The sequence below is a fragment of the Falco biarmicus genome, chromosome 13 (assembly GCF_023638135.1).
Source record: "Falco biarmicus isolate bFalBia1 chromosome 13, bFalBia1.pri, whole genome shotgun sequence".
Taxonomy (NCBI): Eukaryota; Metazoa; Chordata; class Aves; order Falconiformes; family Falconidae; genus Falco; species Falco biarmicus.
Window position 1 is genome coordinate 19,870,211 of NC_079300.1, and position 17,966 is coordinate 19,888,176.

The 17,966-nt window shown below is 41.0% G+C and overlaps 1 protein-coding gene across 11 annotated transcripts in view; it reads left to right on the forward strand.

The window, feature by feature from the left end:
• DOCK10 (dedicator of cytokinesis 10) overlaps positions 1–17,966 on the forward strand; it is a 162,657-nt gene that overhangs the window by 65,847 nt on the left and 78,844 nt on the right. For all 11 annotated transcript variants that reach the window (XM_056357890.1, XM_056357891.1, XM_056357894.1 and 8 more), the window contains 2 exons: positions 3,845–3,934; positions 13,259–13,341. In XM_056357890.1, coding sequence (XP_056213865.1) covers positions 3,845–3,934; positions 13,259–13,341 — 173 coding nt within the window. The remainder of the gene's footprint in view (positions 1–3,844; positions 3,935–13,258; positions 13,342–17,966) is intronic.

Sequence of the window (17,966 nt, forward strand, 5' to 3'; positions counted from 1 at the left end):
TGCTCATCCTTAGAGGAGCAGAAACTGACTCCATTTATTCTTGTGCCTGATGGGAAATGGGTATCCTTGACATGCAGGTGTGCAATGGCTGGTAGGGGCAGGAAAGTGAGGGGTATCTGGACTTAAAGAGCTAGTGCAGTCAGCAAAAGAAATGCTGTGTGGGCAAAGCATAGACTCTCCCTGAACATGATTCAGTGAGTGCTGGGGCAAAATCTTTCCTTTAAATGTGCTCTGTGCCTGCTTTCCTTATGCTTTGCCCCTGCGCTCGTACCTCCTTGGTGATGTGTGCTGGGACAGCAGACAGCAGCTTGCCCAGAGCCCTGTATAGCAACTGCATTCGCATGGTGGTGTCCATGCAGCATACAACAAAAGCTTCATCTTATCCTGCCTTTTAATTTGATGAACTAACTCATTACAGTTTTTGGTAATGTTAAGTAGATCTGTTTACTTGGATGAAAATGGGGCTGAGCAACTTTTCTTCAGAGAGATTGGATCTAAGCATTAACATGCAGGAACATTTCTGCCCATGTGTGGTTAGCTCTCTTAGAAGGGCTGCCTTTTCAGGAAGTAAATGTAATAATTTTTCATGCAAACGTTTAAAGATTTAACCACTGGTAACATGCTTTCAGACTAAAAGCTGTTAGATTCAGAGTGGCAGTATTTGAAATGGCTGATGGAGTTTGAATTCCATTTTCAAATACTAAATCCACCATGTCTGTGGAAGTAGACACTGTCTGAAAGCGTTATGCCTAATCAATTGTTGATAAGGAACAATATTAACTTGTGGCTTTCGCTGTAGACTGAGTGTAGCAAGAGAGGGTGCTTAACTGAATTGCACCTTATAACTAATCAAACACCTGGGGCCAACAGTTTATGCAAATGAGACAGCCTGGCTGAATGCCAGAAATTGTTGGATATAGAATATTTATATAAAATAGATTTTTAAAAATTCATAAGAATATTGAATTTAATATTTTAGGCAGATACCTGCCCTATTTGATTATTGCAGTTTGCATGCACAAAGAAGGTAGTTTGCCTCTGATTTCGACAATTGCTATGATTGCCTAAACATTAGAAAATTAGGCTGCATTGGAGGCACGTTTATGCATGCTGAATTCTGTAAATAAAATCCTTTTTTTTTTTTATGACCCTTTCAGAAGCACTTAATTGTTGAAATTCAGTTGTTTTCTGAAGCAAAAAGGTTTTGATGTATACATGCTGTGTCTGATGAGCCTTTAATAGCGTTTAACTTTGGAAGTAATCAGCTATGAACAGGAAGTGTTTTTGTGGCAAAGCTTTTGCAGCTAAGTGGTTGAACATAACTAATTCTCAGAAAGGAAGTGCTTTGTAGTTTTTAAAACAAGTTTAAATATAACAATACACAAGATTTTCCACGTCCCACTTCTATACCTGCAAATAAACCTGCGATATTCTTTGGCAAAGTCTGCAAATGTGACAACCCAATGCTACATGATTGCTTTGTTTTGCACAGCTGTGTTTCTTTGAAATGGTTTCTTGTTGAGAAGGAGGGTGGGGGAGTATATCACAGGCACAACAGTGGGCTTGAGTTACATCTCTTGTTCCACTTGTCTTTTTAACAAGTTGTATAAGGGAAGGGAGGCACAGTGACCTGATTTAAGGCTGTCTTGGTCAGTGCGTTGATGCCAGTTGACAAGAAGCATTGTATTAGATAAAAAAACTTGACTTACTATATGTCTTAATTTCCAGTATTGGGTTTTTTTAGTTACCTTCTGCGTAATATGGGGGGTACACAAATTTTGTTGTGGGCAAGCAGAAGCACTGCAGCTTAGTTGCCGTCCCAACAGGGTCAGTACGAGGTACGGGGTGCATCAAATGTCTCTTTCCTGTGGCCTCTCTCTCTGCCTTAGTTTGAAACCACAGCTGATCTTCAGCAGTGGTGATATCATCGAAGGATGGACAGTGGCTGCTGCTGCTGGTGGCAGGACCCCAGCCCTGGGAAGAACTCCATAGGATGGACCTCAGGGCCACCCATGGGTTTTCAGCTGTACTCAGGGATTGCGTCTTCTTGGGACCACTTAAAAAAAGGGACTTCACATGTTGCATGTATGTAAAGTAAAAATAACAAAGCGTGTTCCAGATACTGTGGGTACTGTTGGAAAGTCCCTAAGCAACCAAGGATTCAGACATCTTCACTATTACTAAATGTGGCCTGAAAATTCATACTTCTCTGTCTGCTGCCTCTTTCACTCATAGTCTAAATGATTGTGTAAATCTTTACTGCACACAGGCTTTGGTAATACAGCTGGGTAGAGCCGAGGATCCTGCATTTAGGAAACTGCGCTTAGTTTGTCAGAATAACAGGAATTCTTTTGATTTGTGGTGTTTGTAAGGCACCATCATTACCTGTGGGAGCCAAAATGTTTTAATCACGTTGTATCCTAAGCTAACCAGATGAAACAGAAAAAGTTCGGGGAATCCCATGATGTTCGCATCTGCCTGAATGATACGTGCCTTTCTTTAACAATTACTCATATGGGAAGTGATGGGGGGGAATCAGCATGGTCTGTGCAAGCTTTAAGGCAAAATGCATAATAATATCCAGGCAATTGTCATGTAGAGTTTGGGTGTTTCCAATTTGTAGAGAAAAACCATCACTTTTTAGTCTGAGACTGGGGACTGGGAGGATATCCTCCAGGGGCACAGTAGATACTGCATGGTGCCTCACGGTATTGAGTAAGTAGTGGTTCTTCATATTAAACCAGTCCTATGCCATAGGTCTTCCTCTGGAAATCATGTGCCTTTCTGTAATGGAAGAGAAAGTGAGCTTGGGAAACCAGATGTGTCTTGGGTTTAGTCCTTTGTTGTCTTGAGCGGCAGAGTTACTCCGTTGTAATTGAGAGCCTAATTTGGTCTTGTAGGGTTTGGTTTTGTTTATTTTCCCCTCTTACGGCAGTGAAAATGAGTGGACCAGACCTGTGGATTACTTCAAAATACCCCAACGCTCCCTCTCCTGTGACTTCTGCAAAGTGACTGCCATGCTAACCTCAGCACGGAGGCCCTGGGTCACACAGTGGAGCACTGCTGGTGGCCCTGGCCCCTCGTTAGCCTGGTGGGAACTAAGGCAAGCTTGGCTCCTTGTGGAAACCTTCTAGAAATCCACTTCTCTGTGTGGTTTCCTACTGTGTGGCCTGAAAAGCCAGCTCACTTAGGAGCTGCCTTCAAAAAAACATAGCCTAACTTGGGCAGCATCTGCTGAGTTTGAAAGGAGGTTGCAGGAAGCGTCAGGAGTCCCTTGTCAGTCCTGCTCTGCTGCCTGCGCCCACGGGTGGGAATGCCGGGCTGAGAAGCTGCTGCCTAGTTCCACTTGCTTTCCAACCATTGAGCTGTCCTGGCAGTCCTTTTGCAACTTATTGGGAGGACTCTTTGCTCCTCTCTTTTCCTTCCAAAAGAGTCAAAGCTTTTGGTTCTGTTTCCACATTCCTGGCTGAAAAGGCATGAGGTGCAGAAGGGGAGGAGACAAGTAACGCTGTTGGATTTGGTGTATGTTTCTGGGACAAGATGTAAGGAAGGCTTGATGACATTTTTATCAGAAATCTCAGACACTGAAACAAGTTTGCTTGGAACAACTTTGTTCCCAGAAATCTATTCAAACATTGCTCTTGCTTGTAATAAATGCTTTAGCTGATAGCATTGAATAGCATGTGTGGGCAGGAGCTGGGTTGTAGTTGTTGGTATGTATGTGTATTGGCTGCATGACAAATTGAAAAATGCAAGCCATAACAATAAGGTTCTTAACCTCTTCATGAGGCAAAACTGCTGTTCTGTCAGTCTAACTTGCTTTTTTTTTTTTTTTTTTTGTCAGACAGACACAATTTCCCTGGAAATCAGGACGCTGTATCCTTCCGTACCTGAAGATGCAGAACAAAAAGCAGAAAATTTATTTGTTAAAGAGGTAAATATCTAGTGTGTGTATCCTTTAATTTTAAATAAAACCAAGGGTTTGGAGGAGGCATGCTATGATTATAGTGAACATCATCTTTCTTTTAGTATTGTTTAGGTGATCTGAATCACCTAAATTTGAGTATCGGAGGCTGGAAGGAATGGGAGGGTTAACAGCATATCTGCAGATGCATATTCTGGGATGTTTGTTTCTAGAAAAACTACAAATAGACTGAATCATCCTCTTATTTTGCTATTTGCCAGCTGCATTCCCTGTCACTGCTGGTTCACTGATATTGATGCTGGTATTTTTACATGCATGCGAATCATTGGTCATCTGAATGCGCTTTGCACTTTGAAAATGTTGTTATCTTTCCAAAGAAGATAACTATCTGACATTGTTTTAGGCTGTTAGAGTTATTACAAGGTATGTGTCTTATTTGGAGGTATATATTATAGCTGTCTGAGGAGTGGTTGCACTGTGAAGGGTGTGTAAGGGTTTGTATTTATTGTCAGTATTTAGAGTCTGTTCTACCTTCATAGTAGAAAGTCAAGCAAAGTTCTTTCATGGTGGTTAGAGCCCAAGCAGGAGTGATTAATTGCTCTACATCAAGAAAACCCTATAGTATTTTTTCATACCTGATGTCAGATTGTGGAAGATTGCTCTTCCTGCTACCTCAGGGATATTTCAGGTTGTCAGTGGTTTTATCACTCTGAAGGACACTGGAGGTGCTGGCTCTGCTGTGCAAAGGAATTTACTTTAGATGGCTCCCTGAAGCTTCCCCATCTCTCATTAGAGATCTAAAGTGTAGCTCATCATTTGCATTAACAGAACAGATTTATGAAACCAAGTTTTCAGCCAGCTTCAATAAGGGATTTAGTTCCAAGCACTTATAATTAGCCTGTAATATGTGTTCCCCGACTTTTTTTTCAGATTGGGATTTTTCACACCTGGCTTCCTGGTTTGAATGAGTATGGGCTATTTCATATGCACTGTAACTGCAAGATAATTTGTGGAGGAAAAGTCAGTTGCAGACAAACACAGGGATTTAAAAAAAAAATAATCCAAGATTAGGCAGAAATGTAGCTGTTGAACTGTATGCAGCATGATATTTTACAGGCAGGCCCTATTTCAGCAGGTCTAGAAAGCACAGTAACGACTTACTGCCAGTTCAAATTCCCTGAACTTTTTGCCATCTTAATCTGACAGTAAGGTTAAAAGATAACATAGTTTATGGAATTGTCGTACCCTCACAGAAACATTGCCACCCTTTCAGCACTTTGGGGTCTGCTTTTTATTTTAAGGTTCCACAAGTTGCAAGGCCAGCACTACGCTCATGGCTTTATAGAGAAAGTGGCGGGTCTAAAAATGGAACATTGTACACAGTGTCTGGGAATCATTACAGCTGAGTGCTCCAAGGGGATGCTAATGACAACCTGGTAAAATATATATTGAACACATCTATTAGCTTTCTCTGCAGTACCAGTGAGCCAAGGGGAGGCAGAGAGAGTAGCAGAGCAGTGGAAAAAAACAGTACTACAGAACTTAGCATGTGCATGGAACAGTAGCAGGATAAGACCCTCTTTTAAAGTAGTAATGCATATGTTCCACTCTGCCACAAAGCCAAAATCTATATATAAAATAAATCAAGCTCCAGGAAGAGGATGGTTTCTGGTCCAAAATTAAGTAAAACTGAGCTTGGGATGCTGTGATGATCTGTGATTGTAGTCCACTGCAGTAATTGCACGAACCTGTACTGACCCAGCAGCAGTCTGTTGAGCTCCAGGCTGGTGTTCAGCAATTCTGGATACATGTCCAAGAGTGGAGTTTGTGACCTTCACTTCTTCTTTTGAGCTGTGAAAAAACCAACACTTTACTCAATGAATGACTCTTCTTGTTCTTCAAATGCACTATGATATCATGAACAGAGAAAGCATCCATCTTGTACTTACTCTATCTTTTGGTCAACTGGACTTGTTACAACGCAGGATCAAATGCCTCGTTGCTGATCAGACTGTTGGGGAAGCTACAGAAAGGCAACGTACAGCTTCATCTTGCTGAAAACATTTTGGTGTTCCCCATAAGCGGTAATGGCTGTCTCTGACTAGTAGCACGTATTACACTCAGTAGTTTAGCAAGATGCAACACAAAGCCAGGTGCAAGTCAGATAACTACAACTGAAGGGTCTGCTGTTGAAGGTGAAATAATTTTCTTCATATGGTGCAGCGTGAGGAAATGGTACTGGAACTATTGCAAGAGCTCAGATCCATGATCTCCTGTCTCATCCTTCTGGACATTTGGTGGTGTTCAGATGGTCTTGTTTATAAGGTACTGATAGGCCATTTAAAAGGGTTTCAGAAGTCTGTGATAATGCCTTAAAACCCTGTCTGTCTTCTCCTCGGCATTTGTTTCCTACTGGTGATGGTGCAAAGGCTTGACTTCCACCTCTGGCTCTTTCATTGCTAGAGTCCTCCAAGGGTTAGTATTTTTCCCCCAGCCCTTACCAAAATCCATGCGTGTGACAGCCTGGGGATTTGATCACAGTCCTTTTGCTCAAGTAATCCTAAACAATACTTACAGGCACGCCAGGATGACTTGATTGCCTGTGCAGTATCGGTTTATGGATGCAAAAGAGCTGACAAGCCAGATGAAAAAAGATGCGGCTGATGTTGCTGAGGAAAGCTTTCAGTAAGGGCAGCATTTGATGCTGTCCAGCTGTAGTGGAAGGTTTATGCCTCTAATTGTCTGATTCGGTTCTCTTACTACTGCTTTCAGATTACTCAGTAACCAAAAACTTTCATTGTTGGTAATGTTCAGATATTATGGTAATGGATGAGGCAGAAGAATTTACTTTAAAGAAAATGTCTAACCTTCTCCTTTCTGCTGAAACTTTAAAATGAAAATTTTAAAAAAATAAAATTGAGGTGATGAATAAATAGTCTTTTGATAACTAAATGTTTCCTGTAGGATGCAAAGAGGATATTTTGCATTTTATGATTGATTACTTTCTAAACCCTTTATTAATTTATACCTAATTATTAGGTATATTCTAAAGGTAATATTTTGTGAATCGATCATTCCTATACCTCTAGTTGTCTTAGCATATTTTCCATGTTGATTTTTCCACCTTAACTTTTCTTAGGCAAGAGGAGATTGAGTAACTAAATTAGGTTCCAAGAAAAAAGAATTTCCAGAAACTTTTAAAGCCAGAATAAAATGGTCTTCAGTGCTTATTTTTTCTAAGTATTCCTGACTTCCTTGAATTCTGTACTGTACCATGCTGTTTCCTCCCAAATTCTGAATTTTCTGGTTCCTCACAGTGTCTGCTGCATGTATTTATGCTAGTCAGCATTGTCCTCATGGTCCATAATTTTGACAAATAGAAACATTCACTCCACAAGAACCAAAATAAGATTTTTCCTTTCAGACAGTGAAAACATTCCTAATATCACCTTTCCCAACTGTGTATTCCTGAACATGCAGATGAAATGGCAATCCTTGGGATTTTTTCCCCCGTTTAATTCAGAAGTAGAAGGGGATAGTGCATTTTGCAATTCAAAGTTAGATTTAGTTTGAGGAATTTAAGCTAATTGCAACATATTTAATCTCATATTGGTTTGCGTCAGGTCAGTATTTTCAAAAGTATGCATCCATATATGCACACACGTATGCTATTTGTGAGTGTGTATCTATATGAATGAAATTTTAGATATATATGGAAAAAAAATCCAGAAAGTAAAGAAATATTAGCAGTCAACTGTCCTTCCTTAAATGAGTTTAAGCCAGATGCATCTGCCATTTTTGGAAGGATCTACTTGGCTATGTTTTTGGGAATCATGTTTGCAGAGGCGCTGACCCTGTGGATGGAGGGGTGTGCTGGGGGCTGGGCACGGGCAGGAGGAGGATGGAGCAGCTTACTGCAGAAGCTTCCCTGGGTCATGCAGTATAATTGTGGAAAATAGGTCCAGAGGAGCCTTTGAGGAGCTGTCTCATCCCTCCCTCCCAGATAGACTGGGTACCTCCTGACCCATCCTTGTTGCTTTAGGGGCCTGATCCCGCAGCGGTGGCTGCCGCAGGAAGGGCTCCTTTGGTGACTTGCTGGGTGCTGGATCAGCTCATGAGTGCTGCCACTGCTGGGCTCATCCGTAGTCTAGCACAGATGGCAGAGGTCACACTGCATTCTTCCAATCCTATTGCTACTATCGTCCTGCTGTGCACTTCTTGCTGGTCACTGAGGTGGGTGGCCTACTGCCATGGAGATGGGCTGGTTTGGGGCTGGTTGGTACCAGTTAAAGTCAGGCCAGTCTCCTTCAGAAACCTGCTGTCACTCTTGAGCTGTGTTTGAGCACACTTGTAGCTTTAAAAGTCATTGTAGAGCCAATTGCTTCTTTCAAACCATGGACGTCTAGGCAGTTGTCATCTTAGCAACCTGCTGGAAAAAGCCTGGGACCAGAGGGCAGTTATTAATGGCATGTGTGACCTGATTGTGTCCCGCCTGTGACATCTGCCATCAGCCAGCACAGCAAGTAAGGCAGTCTGAGGTGAGCTCAGAACGGAGTGCGCTAAGGGCGCTCTGCACACACAGCACTGCTTCGACCTGTTCAGTGACTCTATAGCTCATGTCAAATTTTGGTGGTTTAACTGATGGAAATGACAGAGACGAGGACAATGAAGGAATGACTTTGCTGGGCAGAGCTGTTGAAAGTGAGCTTCCCTGCACCCCCGCCTTGGCTCCTTTTCATTTGTGGGTGTCGTTGTAGTCCTCACAGTTCATCCTCAGAGCAGTAGGGACCAAGCTGGGTGGAAAGCACTACAACGAAATAAAATAACAGTGTAAGAATAATAAATTTTCATTTGATGGTTGATGTCGTTCATTTTGTCTGCTATGGTGTAGTATTCATGTGGATGCCTCCTAACTTTCCTGCCTCGGTTTTCTACGTACAAAAGTTGGAGTTGTCACTTGTAGTAAGTTTTTAGAGCCCTCACCATTCATCTGAGATTTTTTTTTTATTATTTGGGATTTTGCAGATTGTGTCTACAGGATCTATAAGTAATTATTAAATATGAGTTTTATTAATCATAATGTTATGTTGCACAGCTTTCTGTGTAACTCCTGAAAGTGGTTGTGTGTCCATACAGTTGATTTCTGAAGCTTTTTTATTTTCAGGCTAATCTGTGTTGCTCTTGCGTATTTCAAAGTCAAATTAAAAAAGAAAATCCTCTTGATAAATATCACAAAGAAGGTTTTATTATTGCTCATTACAGTGTAGATTTCCCCAACTTCAAAATCTAAAGTGCTTTCAGTACTTTAAAGAACCTGTAGTGTCGGGACAGTGGCGTAAGTTATTAAGGGACGGTGGGTCTTTTGATAGCACAAGTAAATACTTTTTAAGAATGTTTTAATAGTATGTTTGAATGTTTTGATTTGTTACGCTGCCGTGTCACTGGACTTTACTATGTGTTTGAACCGTGTTATTTGGAAGCAGCTTTGAGAGTCCCAAAATGAAGGTCCCAGTTGCTAAAAGCTAGTTGTGACGCTGCTGTGCTTGTCACAGGTGTAAGGGAGCAGGGGTGGGCCTGGGGTGGAGGGCAGTATTTCAAGCCAGGGTGGTCATACTGCCTTCCACCTTCCCAAATCCCTGCACTCTGCCTTTGGTTGTTGCAGCAGAGGTCACAGGAGGGAGAAGCGGTGGGGAAGGCTTTATGAGCAGTGCCATGCATGTCCCCATCATGGGGCAGAGCACAAAGCCATCGCTGCAGCTTCCCCTGTAGCGCTGTGGCCACATCCACCTCTGGAAGGTCTTTGCTTTATGTTTCCAAGCTTTTGCATGGGTTTGTCCTTCTCTGTGCAACATCTCCCGTTTTCCATCTCAGAAATAGGTGCTCTTCAAGGGTGAGTGAGGTGGTAAGGCTGCTCAGTGCGTGAAGTTTCTCTGCAAGAAGCCCAGTTGTTCCACTAATTACTTTTGCCGTATGTGCATCTGTATTTCTGAAGACCATGTCCCTAGCACTATCTTAGGGTATCGGTAGGGGAGTTGCTTTCAAATGTTTCAAGATGTTTGCTTCATCTATGTTTCTCTCACTTCCCATTCTCTTTTCTTCCCTTCCCCTCCTCCCCGCCCCTCCCCCCCCAAAAAAAAAGAGAAAAAAAAAAGGTTAATTTGCATTGCAGGGTAAATATTTTTAATTGCATCTTTCACTGTGGTAGCCATCATGCTGTCATTGCCAGAACTAGAGCTAAGAAGTTACAGGTGGAAAAAGCTTGCAGGATTGTCTGTGTGTCTAAGGAAAAATTAGGCCAGTGGACAGAAAAAAAACAGAAAATGACCTGAATTTGATAGGGCCCTTGGGAATGGGCTGTGCAGCCTGCCTGATCAACAGTGCAGTAGGAAAGTTCATGCAAAACGTATGCCAACCCTCCCACGTCCCAAAGCTTCCATTTCTCTGTCTATATTTTTCCTCCTCCACAGTCCACTTGAGTTCAACAGCCCCTGCGCTGGTGCCTCCGCTCTTTGCCAGGAACAGTAGGATCCAGCTCTGGTCTCTTGATGAAATCTCTGCCTCTAGAAAGTTTTTTTTTCTTTTTCCTCAAATCAGGTTCTCGCAGGTATTTTTCCTCATTGCTAAAATTAGATTTCCAGTAGTAATTTCCAGTTAAAAAAGAAATAAAAATAATTGGAAGTCAGTACAGTCAGCAGAATTATGTGATTTTTAGTTGGGATATTCTGAAGATAAAATACTAAAACATTTTTGGTTTTGGGGTTTTTTTTATTTCAGCTAGATCTAGTTTACAATGTGTAGCCGCAACAAGCTAGTTCAAGACCAGCATTAGCTGCTGCACTGAATTGGCTTGCCTTTTGTGAGTTTACTGAATGATGCTTGAATGTGTTGCTTGTCCCTTTTGATTTTTATTTTGATTAGCTTTTTCTTGGAGGAACACAATAAACCTTTATAGTTATAAGCTAAAATGCTGTGGTCCATTCTATACGTTATTCACAAGTCTTTTTTTTTTTTTTAACACATCAGCCTATAATGTTTGCAATAAAAGCTCGCGTTGAGAATTCTCTGTGGGCTTTAATTGCATCTGTTAAGTAGAATACTTAGTAATGACAGTACCACAGGGGAAAAGTGGTCCTTTCTGTAGAAGGTTCAGTTGGTTTACATTTGCCAAGTAGAAAGCGAGTGAAGTGTGAATCGGAGGGTCTGTGCTCACCCTCACAACACTCAATGAATGAGCTTTTCATGGGCTCATGCAGAACAGCATGCCTTGCTCTTGCAGAGGATTCTTCTGGCTCAGGTGACTATCAGATAGCTTTAGCTAAAACTTTGATCACACAAATACAAGGGTGACCAAGTCTTTTTGTGAAGATTCACAAAACAGGATATTTTTTGGTAGAGTCAGGGTTTTTTTTCTCTATTCAAAGGGAAAATGGAAACAACATTGTAGTGGTGCAGGAACGTGATTGTGTGGGGAAGGCTCTGGACCTGACACTGCAAGGTGCAGAGTTAGTAAGTTGTAATGCTATATTGCTCTGTTTGCTCTCAAAGAATATGTGAAAATTTTGTAATGTCTGATGGTCACACTTTATTCTGCATCCTGTAAGATAATGAAGTTTATGTCAAACCAGAAAGTAGATGCTAGATCCACATGCAATGTGTTTACTGCAGACTGCCTTTGGCTGTGCTGAACTGCTCTGTTCAGTATCAGGGTGGGAGAGAGCTGCCTATAAATGCGTGTCCGCTTCCTTGCCACCTCTTCCATACTTCAAAGCAAATAAAGTTGTCACAGAAGACTGTGACGACACCCAAGGTGGCTTCTTAAATTGATTTTTGGCTACGCAGTGTGTATGTTTTACGTGATTGTTAAGCTAGTGCTGAGTAATTTAGAAAGCAACACCTTTAAGTTTTCAGCCCATCTCAATTTTTGTTGCAGCAGCCTGATAATTCTCTCTGCCCCTCTGAGGCAGAGACTGCTGTGCAATCAATGACTCCCACGGGAGCTCCAGAAGAGGTTAGCAGGGAAGAGAAGGAATACCCCCAGTCAGAGTACTAATTTATCCTGTCCCCTTGTTGACTTTTCTTCTACTTTCTCTGAGTAGCTTTTGGTATTTAACTCTCTCTGATACATCCTTTATTCCATGGAAATTTTTCTCCTGGAGTCTCATCCTTCTCATGCCTTTCTGTGAGACTGTCCTTCCTGTTCACATCTCAGATTCATTTTGCCACTGCTGCTTCTTTCTCTGCTCTAGATTCTACCATTTTCCTTCCTGATGTGCCTCCCTTCCCCTGTGGTCTTAGGCAGCATCTTCTGCTGCTAGGTTTTAGGCTTGATCTTTCCTTTTTCCTGTCCATCTCACATGGACTGGTGTGAATGTTCAGGTGGAGTGTGGAGAGAAAATAATACAGTATGGGGTAAATTCTTCAGCATACTGTACATTAACATTTTACACTCTGTAGCTAGAATCACTAGAAGTCCTGATCTTGTAGATGCGTACCTTATCAGTAACTACATATTCCATGCAACTTGTTGCATTCAAAAATGTTGTGTTGTATTTAACTGCACTGACAAAAGTTCTGCATCGAGTAAATCATAGTTATTCTAGTCTATCTGAAAGCATAGCCAAGCCCTTCAGCATAGCCTTTGCTCAGGTCTGGTTCCCTTATTTAAGGGAGATAGATATATTAAGAACAATTTCAAAAGATGAATGCAAAGCCAGCAAGATTTTTTTTTAGAAAATAAAAACTAGGAGGAGGTTGTAAGGGGTGACTAAGCAAATTCAGTGTGAAAGGGAGAACAAGGCTGGTGAGAAATGATAACCCTATTCATTTATTTCTGAATGTTGTTAAGAGGTTAAAGATGAATCCTTACCAGCAGAACAAGCAGTAGGGGGCTTATGCTGCAGCATAGGGGAATAAAGGGAGTAGGGCAAATGTATTTACAATTATGACTTGGGTAATGAAACTGGATACAAACAAAAAATGTATAATTAATGTCCATAGAGAAAGTCAGGGCTAAACTAGGTAGTGTCTTTAGAGGCAGTGGTGATATAATTTAATCATGCTTTCTACAAAGTAGATGAGAATCGGTAAAGCATGTTAAATTGCTGTGAGCCCCCTGCTCCATCTTGTATGATTCAGTGCATTTGATTTAAAAGGGAAATTGTGCTTCAAAATACGGAAACATAGGACACTGACTTTCCTTTAAAAACTGTGCACCCAGCTATAAAAGAGATTGTTCTCTAGCAAAAACGACTCCTTCAGATCTTTCCTAGTTCTCTAGCCTTCTTGAGTCTAAACAGTTGTAGTAATTCTACTGTTTGTATTTTTTCTCTTTAGGCTTGTAAATATTACAGTTCCCAGTGGCATGTTGTGAACTACAAATATGAACAGTATTCAGAAGACTTTCGACACTTACCACAGTAAGATCTATCATAAGTTCTTCTTTTTTTATTTTTTTCCTATTAGGTTTGTGTCATTTTGCTGAGCTTTGTCCATATTTTCACTTCCTTTTGTCTTACATGCTCTGCTTGTTTTACCATATTTATAGTGCCTTGCATTTTTAAAAAGGCGAAGAAAAGGTCCTTCAGCAAAAGTTCAAGACTCTGCAGAATTCACTAGTATCAACAAACTCTGTTAGTGCTGATTCAAATCCTTAGAAACGTATTTGCGCATTCAAAGCACAGTTGATACAGGAAAGCTGGCTTTCTGTTTTCCTTAATAATGCATAAATGTCACTCACCTTTAAGTGGGTTGAATCCTCCTTTTAGTTACCCTGTGTAACAGAGGAGTAGGATTTCACTTAGCGCTTTGTAGCTGCACTGTACAGAAGAACTGGGAGCAATGTGTACAGCATGCGCTGGTGCAGCACGGGTGATAAAAGGCTACAGAAAATGTGCAGGTTTCTGGGTAAGCAGGCATCCCTTCTGTGCTTGGAGGCAGTATCTTAAAATCAGTGTAAAGGTGCTGGGAGAAGGAGGAACAAGTTGCTTGACTTGAGTGGAAAGAAATGAAGAATTCGGTGCTTGTTCCTTCACGTGTGAATTTTTACCCATACTCCTGTTTCTGGCAGGTTTGTATCCTGTGCCCTGAGGACTGTTTTAGTGAGTGGTTAATAAAATCACTGAATGCCCAAACAAGCTGTGCTACCATCTCCTTTCCTGGGATTCAAGGCATTAAAATCTTGACACTGGATGGAAAAGGTTGTTATGTGCACATAAGACAGGAATGGGTGCTCCAGGCTTGGGCTGGATGGAAACTAGTACTAACTAAACATACCACTGTAGGAAATGATAAACTGATTATTGTGGTCCCTTTAGATGTTGTGTTCAGAAGATTTTGTGCTGCAAGCCTTCCCTCAGATCTGCACTGTCTCTTGTATGTTGGTATTTTTATGAACAGTGAATATGGTAGTGCAAAAAGCTGTTAAGAGCAGTTTTGCTAATCGAAGTTATAAGCACACCTTTTTTTTTTTTTTAAGTCCCTAGTGTACTGATATAGCATATGAATGTATTTAGTGCTCAAGAAAAATGTTTGCAGCACAGCAGTTTTCCATTTAACCTTAAGCATCTTAACTCATGAAATATGCATTTGACAGATGTGGTTGCATTACTCTGCACAAAAGTATATTTTAGCTGATTACATGCATCCTCTTCTGCAAAGGTTATTTTAATGTGGTGCTTAATATGATTTGCTTTCATGAGTTCCTGCTCCAGGGTTGTTGTGGTGTCTCACATCTTACTGTTTTTTTACCCCCTCACACAGAGGATTATAACAAAACGAGGTCTTGTTTTGTCTTGTATCACAACATAGTACTTGAGAATGGTTTGGATGCAGCACTGATTAATGTTTCAGAAGCAGAGTTATAATAAGCAGGAGTGTTTGTATTTTGTTTGCTGGAAGTTGTCATGGCTTTTGACCTTAACATACCTTAAACAGAGCTAGTTTGGAGTCCACCTCATTTCATGCCATTTACAGCCTCTTCAATGTCAGTGGACCTTGTTTTTCCCATGCATATTACAAAGTTTAGTGTTTTAAACTAGATCTCCTCATTAAAAATAAAGTGGCTTGATATGTCATAGTTTTGTATCTCACTGTTGATAGCTCTGGATGTCAGGTTTCCACAGGTTTTTGTTCCATTCGTTCAAAACTGCTGTTGCACTATCAGAAATTCGAGCGTATTGTTGTATCAATTCCTTTATAGGAAGTTGTTGTATTGGGGAAGATTGGATGGGTGTTCAGCATCTAGCTTTGCATCATGGGAAAGGAACATAATTTACAATACCAGAACTAACTGTGGCTAAGGTACTTCTGTTCACTGAGGTGCTGAACCTTCCCATGGGCTTTCCCATTTAGAAACACCCAAACTGGGGCTAGCAGCAATGCTGAAGGACTCCATACTTGTTTGTACGTGAGGGCACGCTGTGCTGTTTCACACAGCCATACAGCACGTCAGGTAACGGCTGCATGCTGTAGCAGGTTTCTATCAGATACTGAAATTACTCTTTCTGCACGCTGACCCGTTCTGAGTGGGAGGCAGCTGCAGTGCGCTGCTGGCCACCTGGGGCAGGCAGTGAGGGCTCAACGTGTCCGTAGTGCAACTCCACTGAGTAGTGCTGTGGCAGCGGGGAAGAGCTGAATGACATGTGCACGACAACATTACCAAAACATTTAGCAATTGGTTTAGTTTTTCTTTGAGTGTGTTCCTCCTTTGAGGTTTTTCTCAGGTCTTTCGACCCCTTAAATTCCTCTCTGTGAGCTCTCGCTACCTCTTTTTACACCAGTTTTTTATGCTTTGTGCTGGTGTGTTCTTGCTTCTTGAGCAAGTGTAAGGGTGGAGGAAGAACAGCGGTTGCTTCGTGTGTGCAGTGGTGACAGTATGTCTGGGAACAGAAAGAGTCATGAGCAAAGTTTTTGTTGTTGCCTATAGAAAACCTGGAACATCGGTAGATCTTTCAGGTCTGATCCCTTGGAATTCTGCATCTTCATATGGGTCTGAAGAGTCAGTAGGCAGAAAAAAGAGGGTATACAAACAGGGTCATATCCTTACCACACTTTACCTGCCTGCCCTAAAACGATGATGAGCATGCCCAACAGGATTCCTACCCAAGGAAGAGAAAAACTTCTATGGAGAGTGACACGCAGTTCTGAGTGGATGAGTGTTTTGTGGGTGGTCAGTGAGATCTGACACCTGAAGCAGTAGTGGTCTGTCCTTTCCTCTCTCCTTTATAACTCTGCTGAGAGAACAGAAGGGGGTGGTTCTTTCTAAGAAACTTACCGTGTACCCAAGCTAGTGGAAGGCTGTGGTTTAATGGGACGGGCTCACTTTCTGACCTGGGGCAGAGTTGCTGCATCATATGGTGAGGGGTCAGCACTCTGCTAATCCAGCAGATTTCTTACTCCTCCTTCCCCTCCCCAGTAGTATCAAGGGTATTAAGGCTGGGGTTTTGTTTTGGAGATTTATTTTTTTTTTTTAGTAGCTGACTAACTTGTCCTGTTACTGGTACAGATCATCAAGCAAATGTGTGCGGTGGTGCATCAGTCAGTCTGCCCACACATCACCCCAAGAGCGCTGCAGTGCACTTTTAGCTCTGAATAATGAATAAGCTAATAGGATTTTTGTCTAAAAATGTGAAGGCTTGAATGGTGTTTTTTGTAAAAGGTGGGATTTGGCTTGAATTTTTTTGTTTGGGGTTCTTCTGGGTAGAGGGAGTGTTTGTGTAAGAAATTTTAACAGCTGCCCTTGGTTGCATTGGATTTCCATCACAAATATTCTGAATGTTAACACTTTACAGATGTCAAAGATGTCAATAGATTGCAAATGTTCCTTTTATTCAAAATATTGATCAGTTGTTTGCATTAAACAAACGCCTAAACAAGAACAAACTAAAACAGAGAATAAAACTCATGTGTTGTGTGTGCACTTGGTTCTCCTGGCTCAGCCGAAGTGCTGACTTGGGTTGCAGTGGGGTGGTCATGTCATGCGAACAGTGACTTTGAAATGGGCAAAGTGAAGAGAAGATACGTGTTGCTTACTAATCTTCCTAATCTGTAACTTGGGTATGAATGTATAGAAAATGAAAATTCAAAGCTACCCCTTTTTTTTTTTTTTTTTCCAAATTAGTGACATTTAATATTATGTGCTACTGTGGGCTAAAGTTCACTAAGTTGAGAGAGGAAACTAGCTGAGCAGTATGTGGTTTCTCAACTTCTGTCTGTGTTTGCTTCCTTGCATGGTAGACAGTAGTGTTGCTCTGTTCCTGTTCTCAGGCTGGGTAGATGAAAGTAAATTCTGGAAGATTTACGGTCTTCCTGAGAAATTATGTCTTTTAACATGACAGCTTTTGTAGGTTTTTGTAAGATAACTGAAGATTTCCAAGATGAGGTTTGTAATCTTCAGGAATTTGAAAACGATATTGGTATTTCTCAGGCCACAGAAAAATCTAGTATTTCTTCATTTTACAATTTCTTTGATTTTTTTATATTTTTTTTTTAATCACGTGTATTTGACTGTTACTTAAGGTTTAATTCTGCATCATGAGAAGTACTCTTGGGCCTAAGCAAAATTACTTATGTGCTTAAAACTAATCAATTGCCGAAGGGCCTTGCTTTTTCATGTTCAGTTTTGGTTTTAAGTTGACAATATGAAGATCTTATATGACACCACATCAAAAAGACATGTGTATTTTTAAAAGTTACTTTCAGGCTGTGCTCATCATATAGCTTAGTAAAAATTTCTTGAAATTTTGAAAAAATATAGAAGCTTTAAGCTGAAGGTTCTAATGTTCTTGGTCAGAAAAAGCTATTAAAGAGTTCATGCTCATTCATCTGACAGCCTTAGATGTGATATCTCTTTGGGAATGGGGTTTTGTTGCCTGTTGTGGTGGAAGAGCAGTGAAGAGAACAAGAAGTGGTATTTATTTCATCATTTGTATAGAACAGTTAAAACTTCATAGTGTTGAAAAAAATATATGGGACTTAAGAAAAAAGCTGTATATTGAAACTGTAGTGGTTTTTAAAGGAGGCGGTAGGATACTGAGGCAGTAGG